An 11,082-nucleotide genomic window follows, 5' to 3' on the forward strand; every position below is an offset into this window, starting at 1 on the left:
ACAAAATCTGTCCATAATTAAGTTTTGTGTGTGTGTGAAATTGACTTGAGTCTCTTTACCCCCACATGGGTAAAGGATGTAGGTACACAATCATCCATTTGCTTTAAAAGTTTGTGTGTCAGGCTACCGACTCATGAAAGACTATTTTGCAATTGACAATGCTTCTTTTCAGTTAAATTTATTTGTTGAATGAAAAATACCAAATGCTGACAGTTTCATATACCATTTGTTTCTCTACAGTACATGAGGATCATAAAAGTATTCTTGAATTCTGTCAGGGTGCAGTTCTTTGAAATGTTAAAATACTTCTACAGGTCCTCGAGGCAGGTAGTTGGAAGGGTGTAGTTTTTTAAGTACAGTTTGTAGCTGCATCCGTTATGCTAAAAGTCAGGCTTTAATAATAGGTCTAGTGAAGGTGCAACCATCATGCTCGTTTGAAGAGTCCATGAAAAGTAACTGGGATGTTTATGTCCACTTCTGCCCTGGCGACTTCACTCATGTCCTTTGCACTCAAGATCAAAAGGTAGCCAGGCTTTGGTCCACTTCCAGGACTAATGACAATGCTCAGGACAACACCTGAACCAAAAATAAATAGGAGTTACCTAGCTGAAGCAGCACCAGATACTTCAACAAATCTCCACTATATCATCCAAGAAAACTGCAATGACCATTAAACCAAAATCTGAACAAGTTTTCCATTATTCTATCAGTGAATATTTGTGTACAAGGTTTCTTTTTTTGCAATTATTGTGTAAGACGGCTGGCATTCAAAGAAAGCCTTCCTAACTCACTGGAGAAAAGATGTGCATAGACTTGAATAAAGAAATAACATTACCATCATCCTCTTCCAGGGCATCTGGGTGTGAAACAAAGATTGGTTCAGAGGGATAGGCATCTGGTTCTTGCCATACCCATGTCTCTCTTGTTTTGATATTCATCTTGCAAAGCTAGAAAGAGATAAGGGTGGGGGATGATACTGAAGTTAATTTCTCCCTTTTATATAAAGAGTTGTTAGTCAAACACTGACCAACTCTCTAGATATTGCAAAATCACCACAAATTAAGACATAAATTATTTTTACACAATGCACTTGCTATTAGAATATGGGATGGGATGTTATCACAAAAATATGAAAATATGACAAAGTGATGGTCACTTTACCATATCCAAAGCTGTGTTGAAAATTAAATCTTAGCCCAATAGATGACAGACTTTTTCTAACATGACTATGTTTTATCATGAGGTGTAAAAGGAGAACAGAAATTTTGTGAAGAATGGATTTAGCCCAGTGCACAAGAATAGACAGATATTTGGCTAGATGTTGAAATACAGTGTTCATAAATTAATGTCCGTATTGATGGATTATGTGTCTGTGTTTATAAAGAGCGAAAGAATACATTTAGTACTATGAACACCTTTTAAATGCTGGGCTGAGAATCACTTTAAATATATTTCAGGTTTGAGTGAAACCAGATGACTTTTTGATTGGGCTTGATGTTAATATTAAGAGTCTCTTGAAGATAGTGTTAAAATTGCACTAAACTGTGTTGTCTTGCACATTCCTATCAATGCTGGCCCTGACCATATTAAGGAATCTTAATTTGCACCCATCTTAGCACATAATACTTACCCTGTCTGGAACAAAGTGATTCAATCCAAGTCCATATGCATATGTGTACGGTTTCCCAGAATACTTTGCATAGTTTATTTGTGGAAACTCAAAAGCTATAAAACAAAACACAAGAACATTTACAGGAATTAGTGAGTCATTTTTAGTCATTTATTTATTTAAAGCATTTTTATCCTGCCCTTCGGCCAAAAAATGCTCAGAGGGTGGCTTACAGATCACTTAAAAAACAAAAAACTACAATTCCTGCTGTCGGTTTTACAACTGAAAAAAGATACAACACAAAAGGAAAATAGATTGGGAGGGAGGAGGAGATTTACTAGGCTGTCTTTGTTATTCTGGTTGAGGATGATCTTACCTTGACGGGGCCCTGAAAAAATAACTTCTGGCTCCAGCCAGATGGTTTCGTCACTGTGCAGAACTGCAGTAGCTGTTGTATTAGGCAATGTGATTAAGTTTTTGCCAGTGTCAGCCTAGGATAAAAAAGGGAAGCTAATGAAAAAAGTAGTGAGGAGGGAACATTTTTATGCTTTCTTACAGGACATGCTCCATTTTCCAACAGTACTAACAGTGCTACAAAAACCAACTTCGGACAAATTTTTGCAAGTAGGAGCAAGTTTGATTCACACAATAATAACAGGCACTGTTCTGTAGTGCTTTCTCATATACATGCAGCTCCCCATTTGTGTTCAATATGTGTGCAACCATGTAAACGTGCATTGTGCTGAACCTGGAAGTGACCAGGAAACGTCATAAAGACGTCACTGAAACATCACTAAAAGGGCAGAATGGGGACAGGGTGGGGGCAGAATGGGGTGTTCGCATTCTTTTTCAATGGGTTTCAATTATACATGATTTCACAGATGCGTGCAGTGCCTTGGAACCTAACCCCTGTGTAAATGGGACTGCCGGTAATGCAAACACACTGGTTATGCTACCCTAAAACTGCCTCTGCCACAATGAGAGGCTAGGAGGGCGGAAACAAGAGAACAGGCATTTTCTATAGTGGCCCCCACTTGTGGAATGCTTTCCCCAGGGAGGCTAGAACTCTATTTCACTATTGCAGGTACCTTCTCAATATTTAGGGGAAGGACGTATCGACGAACTTCAGGTTGAGGAGCTTTCTGGGCATTTTTCTTCACTTCTTCCCAGTTCTCCCGTAAATTGGCTAAATATAAGTAATTGTAAACGAACTCAAACCTGTAGGAGGATAAAAGTATCAGCATTCAAATGTTGAAAGCAAGCAGTTAATGACATCTAACATGGTTTTGTTGTGACACCCTAGAAGTAAGATGGATTAAATTTCCTGAAGAGTCCTGGCCCACAAAATTTGTTTGACAAAAAAATTATACAGTAATTGCTGCATATAATAAAATATAGTGCACAACCAGTCTTTCAAAGTAGGTGGCATTAAAAGAAAAAAAAACTAGCAGAATTGAGCATGCAACCCTAAAGATCTAGAAACAGGATCCAGAAAATCAGTAAGACTTGGGCTTAAAGTGTTCGATTATTCAGCTGATCCCTTTGTCTCTGCAAAATTACTCCCAAGTATTAGGATATATTCCAGCATGCATATTTTATCACTCTTAAAAAAGAAAGCTGACAAAATCCTTCGGTATTTGACACATGCTGCTTGGATTTCTTCAGAGCTCTTTTGAGTGCTATGCAATGCTCAGGCTATATTCAGGTGATCCTCCAAACCTCTGAATGATAGTTTGCTGCATTATTTGAGTGTTGCAGGAAGCTATGGTTTGATTAAACCACAAATAAACTTGGTAAGACACATGCACCAAAGAGGAGGAAGCATGCGAGCAAAGGGAATATTCCTCATCCTCCAAACTGCGGTTTGGAGAATCACCTGAAAGCAACCTTCTTGTCAATACCCACCCCTTCCATGTGCATAAATCCACAACCAGAAAACCGTGATCTTCATAGGTGTTGATGTGATGAAAAAGGTTAAAAGGTGAAGTCCTGAATTTGATGTTGAGGTACTTCTTTTTTTTCCTATCAGCTACATGCATCCATACCTGAAAAATAAAATAAATCACACTTGAACTGTGCGAACCCATAAAATAGCATCTACTGCTTTGTGCACTTAGATAATATACTTTTAGGCCCTGGGGCATGTAAATTGCAGAGCAGCATCACTTACCCCCATTTTTTCATTTGACTCAAAACAATCCATGTAGTTGGCACCCCAAAGACTCCAGGAAGAAAGAAACTTGAGCAAGTTGATTTTCACTGGTGTTTCCACAAATACGATGTAATTTGGAGTCATTCCAAAGCTGTTCAGAAATATAGTTGTGGGTTTTATTTCAGGCGACGCAGCATTTTGCATACATGAAAGTGTGCAATATTCAGCTGCATGCTGTTTCTTCCCGTTTTTAATTGCTAATTTACCATAATTCAATCTTATCTGTCAATAATAGACAAGGGCTTTGACATATGGGGCAAACAATTTGTTGTTAGAAATGTGTGCTTTCAAATTTGGATTGATTATATGAATGATATATTGGTCAGGGACATCATTAAAAGCTTTTAGAACATCAAAATGAGGAGTATCTACCTGAATACCAACCCTCTCCATGTGCTTATTTGCACTTCCAGAAAATACCTAATATGTAAGTTAGGCAGTACAAAGGTTTGAAGATGCTATTCTCTTTACTTGATCACATTATCTCTTTAGCAATGCTTTCCATGCTACATGTGCTATAGAGGGAAATGAGGCAGATGGGGCTCGTCAACCTGGGAAGGGAGCCCATTTAAGAGAAGGAAAACTCTGATCCTAAACCTCCATTATCTTGTGAGATATGTTCAGGGAAGTAAACCCTACACAAATCCAGAGTTGAGTCCCTAAGACAGTTGGATGGCACCCTGTATGCCTCCTGGCAACTCTTGCTGTCAAACGCATTGCTCTGCTTTCCTTTGGACTACATCAGTGAAGCCGGGAGGTGGGCCTTGTCATCTGGGCAGCCCAGGACTTCCATACACACTGCCCAGGCTCGCGCCCCAGAGAGGTCTCTTCGGTGCTGCTAATGCAGCAAAAACAATGCAGGAGACAGCAGTTATGCGTTACCAGTCTCTGCGGTCATAGTAGGCGCTGTGATTCTTCAACCGTTTGACTTCACTCCCAGAGGTGCGCTCCATTGTCTCTTGAGAGAGAGATGGGTGCTAACAATATTGCCCTTTTATATTAGCTGAAGTCATCATGTTTATATTGTTGGCTTATATTAGAGGGTGGAATTTACCTGTGCACATAAGATGGCTTGAACCTGTCACTGCAAGGAAACTGAACAATCACCTCGCATTTGGTCATTGGATCTTTCTTATCTAAAAAGAATATATATATATATAAAGACACAATTCACCTGCTGATCTTGTGCAAGCCAATGAATGAGAATTCCATACAAGAATAAGAAAACCGGTGTGGTAGATGAAAAAAACAAAGGGTATCCAGCATTAATCATACTCGGGAGTAGACCCACTGAAACTAATGGACAGACCTAACTTAGGTCCATTAGTTTAAACTCTGAGTAGAACTTAGTTACAACTCAATCATTCTGTCTTCAAACACAAGCACTGCTTCTCTGAAAATGAGCTCGTCATTACAAAAACCTCTTTTGATGCTTTTTCCCCCCAAAATACACAGAGCTTCTGACACTTTAGCTACTGTGTAAGAGAAGGAAAAGCGACAGAAATCATAGGAAAAGCAAGAAGTATTGCACTATGTGTAGCGGATAGATTTTACTCATAATGGAAAAGGAACAATGCAGTCATATTCTAAGTACGCAGATGTTTTTTGGAAGTGAACAAACCTGCTTGCAGGGGAGGTATCCGTACAACATTGTAGGCAAGGGAAAAATTCTTTCCAAAGCAGTTGCCCATATTGTAAACGGTTCCATCATTCTCAACGTGGGGGTGTGCTGTTACTCCATTGACAGAAACATATTTGCTGATATCCACCTGGAGAGCATAATAGAAAGATGCCTTGTTGGTCCATATATTCATCTGGGCTTGACAGATGGATGGCAGCTAACAGATTGAGGTTGAATCCTGACAAGACAGAAGTACTGTTTTGGGGGAACGGGGCGGGCAGGTGTGGGGGACTCCCTGGTCCTGAATTGGGTAACTGTGCCCCTGAAGGACCAGGTGCACAGCCTGGGAGTCATCATGGTAGACAGCTGTCCATGGAGGCACAGGTCAATTCTGTGTCCAGGGCAGCTGTCTACCAGCTCCACCTGGTACCTTGTGGCTGAGACTCTACCTGCCTGCAGACTGTCTCACTAGAGTGGTGCATGCTCTGATTATCTCCCACTTGGACTACTGCAATGCGCTCTACGTGGGGCTACCTTCGAAGGTGACCCGGAAACTACAACTAAGCCAGAATGCGGCACCTAGACTGGTGACTCGGAGTGGCTGTGGGACCATATAACACCGGTCCTAAAGGATCTTCATTGGCTTCCAGTGCGTTTCCGAGCACAATTAAAAGTGTTGGTGCTGACCTTTAAAGCCCTAAACACCCTTGGTCCTGTATACCTGAAGGAGCATCTCCACCCCCATTTTTCAGCCTGGACACGGAGGTCCAGTGCTGAGGGCCTTCTGGCCGTTTCCTCACTGCGAGAAGTGAGGTTGCAGGGAACCAGGCAGAGGGCCTTCTTGGTAGTGGTGCCCACCCTGTGGACGCCCTCCCATCAGATGTCAAGGAAATAAACAACTAACTTTTAGAAGACATCTGAAGGCATCACTGTATCAAGAACTTTTTAATGTTTGTTGTTTTAGTATGTTCTGATATATGCTGTGAGCTGCCCAGAGTGGCTGGGGAAACCCAGCCAAATGGGTGGGGTATAAATAATAAAATTATTATTATGATGACTTTAGACACAAAAAATCTAAAAAGAAACAAACCATTTGCCGGGGGGGGGGGGATTCAAACATGACATTTTAAAAGAGGTTTGATATTGTCCAGTTCCCCTGACTTGGTAATATAATCCCCCTTCAACTGGGACTGGATGGGCCTGTTGGAAAGTCAAGGCTTGTACCAACTGCAAATAAGATGAGAAGGTAAGATGTCTCCTCCAAATCCACTTTCTGCCTGTGTCTTGAGTCCTTGATTATTCACAGAATGATTTTGAATACTGTAGTAGCCCCTACACACATTGGGCTGGATCCAGAGTTCCTATAAGCAGACTTCCACTCACAGGACACCCCTGCTACAGGAAGGGGAAAAAGACTGTTCTTCCCCAGCCCCCGCCAATTCCTCTCTGCACAGTTCCCTGAAAAGGTTGAGTAGTCACCTGAAAAAGTTTCCCCTTCCTCCAGCCGGAGGACACCTTCTGCTAGATTTCAGCCCCACAGAATTTCCTAAACAGAGGCAATCACTGTAGAAAAAAGTTCTACATACTTGGAAATATACGAAGTTATGATGCAATGTTATTTTGCCATAAATGTATGTTTCACATTGACATTGCAACGTGTCCTTGCAGCTAATTTTGATAAACACGCTGCTGCTAAGCCATAACTATTTATGCAGTTTTTTCATGCCCAAAAACTATCTCTTGCAATGAAAAACAACCCGACTCTAATCTCTTAATGATGGCATTGTCCTGTCCTCTGGTACCACCTATAAGAAGGTCTGCCTGCTCGTACCAGCTGTGATATATTTATAGCAAATTCTGTAAAACTACTGGTCTCTTTATAGCTCTTGCTGAAGCACGACATCTATAAAGCTAACACGGCCACTTTACGATGTCATAAATCCAGTTATGAATGCCCCACAAGTGGTAGTAACCAGCAGAATGTCATTGGAATGCCATTTGGCTCTGGCATAAATACCAAAAATGCCCTTGTTTACATTATATTTACTAGTGCATTCTGAGAGCACAGACTTTGCAAAATATTTATTGAAGTATTCCAATATCTGGACTAGATTCTAATGGGAAGAGAGGTCTGGCATGTAGGAACTCTGCCACAGACTTCATATACAGCCAGACAGTTCTCTAATCAGGTATTGTGTTGCAGGTGCAGACTGTGCGTCACCAAAAGCATTTTTTCCTTTTCCTTTTTGCATTTCTCCTCAAGCTCTGCCTTCTATCCATCATCTATCTATCTATCTATCTATCTATCTATCTATCTATCATCTATCCATCCATCCATCCATCCATCCATCCGTATCTTCTTCTTTTTTACCTTTTTAATTGTTTCCAGATTCTCTGGGTTAATTTTTGTTATGAAGTTTGTCTCAGTACAGGCATAAAAATCTTCACCCACAGGGTACACATTCACCAGGGCATTGTCGGTGACCTCCACACCTTGGAAGTATGAAAAAAACCTGCCAAACAGAACCAACAAGGACACTAGATTATTTCTTCTGGTGGGGGGAAAAAGAACACAGCTTCATCCCCTACAATATGCCTTTGTTTTGTCACCTGGAAAATATATTCTTGCATGGATCTGGGTAAGCATAGGTGCCAAATTCTGTAATCACGACTCTTTTCTCGGTCATTGCCCTTACATAGGCATCGGTCCGGATAAACCTATAGAGAAGGAAGAAAGGTGGTTTTGGTCTGGTATGTTGGAATCCTCAGGTCACCTAGGACGAGTGCGCTTCCCATGCTGCCTGTCACATGCTCCAGGGGGGATGGCATTGGCATGAGAATCAGCTCTTGTCATAGCATTTTGGATTTCTGGAGACGCATGGGAAGGTGATGCAGTTGCTGGGTTGCTGAGAGTAACTGTAGAATGGGCCCTAAGTGGTATGTCACATATCTGCTCAAACGACCCTAACTATATGGATGGAAGTTACAGACATTGTCAAGAAGCGACAAAGGAGTAGCCACCGGAGTGGAGTCCCCGTGCTGTTACCAGCAATTTGTGAATAAGGATGGAAGTAAAAGAGGCATGGAACAAGTTCTAGAAAAGGCTAGGGTGGAGGTGGGGAGCTATGTGCAGGACAGAGTAAGCCAACCCTGAGCGCCCTTGTTGCCCGAATTCTGGATATTATTAACCCCTGACATTTCAATGTTCACCATGCTATGCAATCCTTAACATTATTGTCCAGAAAGCCTGGGAGGCAGATCGCCGATCCCCATTTAATAGAACATAAAATATAGCCAAAATGCATTATTAGCTCTGGAACAGAATGTTTTTAAAAGTCAGTTTGATTTGGACAAGCCTTGGGCTTGCTATCGGTGGGGAAGGCCGAGTAGTAAAAATGGAGATGCTTACCTCCTGTGATAAGTGACATGCCCCTCCTTGAAGTCAAACTTGTGAAGAAGTGCTTGGCCATCAAACAAATGATAAAATGGTTCTGAGCCAACTTCAAATAAACCCGGCCCGCATCTGAGTAAACTGCCTCTGAGCCAGACTGGAATCCTGCCTATTGAAATGATAGCAAAAAGCGCCGTCACATATTTAAGCGATAAAAGGGCCCATGGGAGATGTCAACTGTGTTCGACTAAGAAATCAGGCTGCTAAGTGGTCTCAAGTCTTCCCTTATTCTTTGTATCAATATATTTGTGAGGGTTGAGGGGAGGCCTAGCTCCTCAGGGCTGGTCACCCCTCACAGAATCAAATTGACAATGGTGGCCGCTGAGAAAAGAAGACTAAGGTTGGAAAACATGAGGGTGGTAATTTCCCACCTCATCTTCTGCCCCACAGGCTGCCTTCCCAGATGCTGCTGCAAGTGAAGGACAGCATGAGGCCTGGTCCCACCCAACATACACTCACACTGTGCCAAGCCAACACAGACAGATTGTAAGGCAGCAGCTGATTTTTGGAAACCATTAAAAAGCAGTAAATTGTCAGTTGCTTGGATAAACATATTTTCCCCTCTGACTGGGCAATGATTGGGAAGGCAGAGCAAATTTGGGTTTTCTGCCTCAGGGAACATAACGACTCTGGGGAGGAACATCACAGAGCTTCTCCAAGGTACTACAGATTCTAGCTATTATTTCACTTACATTACATGAACCCCAAGAATAGGGCTAAATAAATACATTTGTTATCCAGCAAAAAAAAAAAAAAAAAGATTTGATGTTCTGTTTAGAAGATGTTTACCAAACTTAGAAGTCTACTTCTGCACTGAAGAAAGCCTCACTGTACAAAGGCCAGAGAGTGGGAAGAGCAAAGTTTTGTTTCGTGGAAGGCGTTTGAAAGAAGGGCATGTCCAGAGATTTGTTGCTTTGTTACAGTATTGTATTTCTATTGTGATGTTCTAGGATTGTCAGGTTAACTTGAATGGCATTTAATTAGTCCAGGTATGCAGCAGGATTTCAGGGCTTGTGACGATTAGGTCAACAATTTCAATTTGTGGATTTTCAGCATGAGGCTATGGAAATGCAATATTTGACTTTAATTAAATAAATTAGTATTACAACAAAGAACACCCAAGGTTTCTTCAACTCTCCCTCTGTATCTCTCTGCCCTCCTCCCCAAATGTTTGCTCATGAAGGAAAATAGCACACTGGGGCATTCTGGAAAGAAAGCATTAGAAATCCACATACCCGTGACATTAGCAGTTATTGGTGAGGAGAGTTCTTCCACGGTCTCAAAGAGCTTCTTGTATCCACCTGCTGGATGTTCAACTCTGAAGGGTGTTAAGAAAACAAAGGGTGAGAAAGTCCTTCCAACTATTGGATGAAGGTTAGAACAGAGCTATACATTCAACAAGAATTGTTTTGACCAGTATAAATAGGAGGCAAGGTAACTTGAGATGAAATGTATGATTGTGCCCCCCCCCCCGATAAAATTGGTAGTGTTTTTAGAGAAATGTGGCAATAATTCACTTTGTAGAACAGGTTGTGGCCAAGTGAGAGTGCTGAATATATTTCCAGAAAGTGGAATCAGCACACCATTCCTCCAGCCAAATGCAAGCTTCCCCATGACCAAATCACATTGAACATGGACTGAAGGCACAGATTACTCATCCTCACAAGTGCCAGGCATCATGTTCCAGAAACTCTGTGATCCTGCTCTCACCACAGGGTGAAGTCTCCTATTCCAATACCCTCCCAACACATGTTGGGCACAATTCGAAGAACTATGCTTGCAATGGATTAAGCTTTAACAATAAAAATCACAACATGTGGAGTCCAGCTTTACTACTGTTTACTACTGCCGTGCCACAATAATTTGTGGATTCTTGTTAGAATATCATGCATGCCCCATAGGCAGCAGCAGCAGCAGCATGTGAAGACTGACTCTTTGCTTCTGATAAATTTGCTAGCTGCAAGAATCTAGTGACATTATCACACTTTACTGGGTTGACGTTTAAACTCTATGCAAAGCAAAGCCCAGGGAAGGTACTTACTGGCTGGCCATTTTCTCTCCAGGAAAGGATTTAGACTTCCCTGAGCCAAATGCAGAGTACGGCAGTCGGAGATGTGTGCTGGGTATTTATATGAAGGTTAGGTCTTACTGACGGGAGCAACAGCTTTATGGAAACATATGAGCCAATC

General features: G+C 41.6%; 1 protein-coding gene across 1 annotated transcript; it reads right to left on the reverse strand.

Annotated features, from left to right (window-relative positions):
• Nucleotides 1-162: 162 nt before the first annotated feature.
• RPE65 (retinoid isomerohydrolase RPE65) lies at nucleotides 163-11,082 on the reverse strand. Its single transcript, XM_081867228.1, has 14 exons — nucleotides 10,935-11,082; nucleotides 10,129-10,211; nucleotides 8,852-9,002; nucleotides 8,053-8,160; nucleotides 7,814-7,955; nucleotides 5,443-5,590; nucleotides 4,876-4,957; nucleotides 3,780-3,912; nucleotides 3,515-3,654; nucleotides 2,698-2,827; nucleotides 1,986-2,100; nucleotides 1,631-1,725; nucleotides 836-947; nucleotides 163-576 (listed from the first exon to the last, which is right to left on the reverse strand). The coding sequence occupies exons 1-14, from the start codon at nucleotides 10,943-10,945 to the stop codon at nucleotides 425-427; spliced, it is 1,602 nt and encodes a 533-aa protein (XP_081723354.1). The 5' UTR covers nucleotides 10,946-11,082; the 3' UTR covers nucleotides 163-424.

The sequence above is a fragment of the Podarcis erhardii genome (genome assembly GCF_964252035.2).
Source record: "Podarcis erhardii genome assembly, chromosome: 6".
NCBI lineage: Eukaryota > Metazoa > Chordata > Lepidosauria > Squamata > Lacertidae > Podarcis > Podarcis erhardii.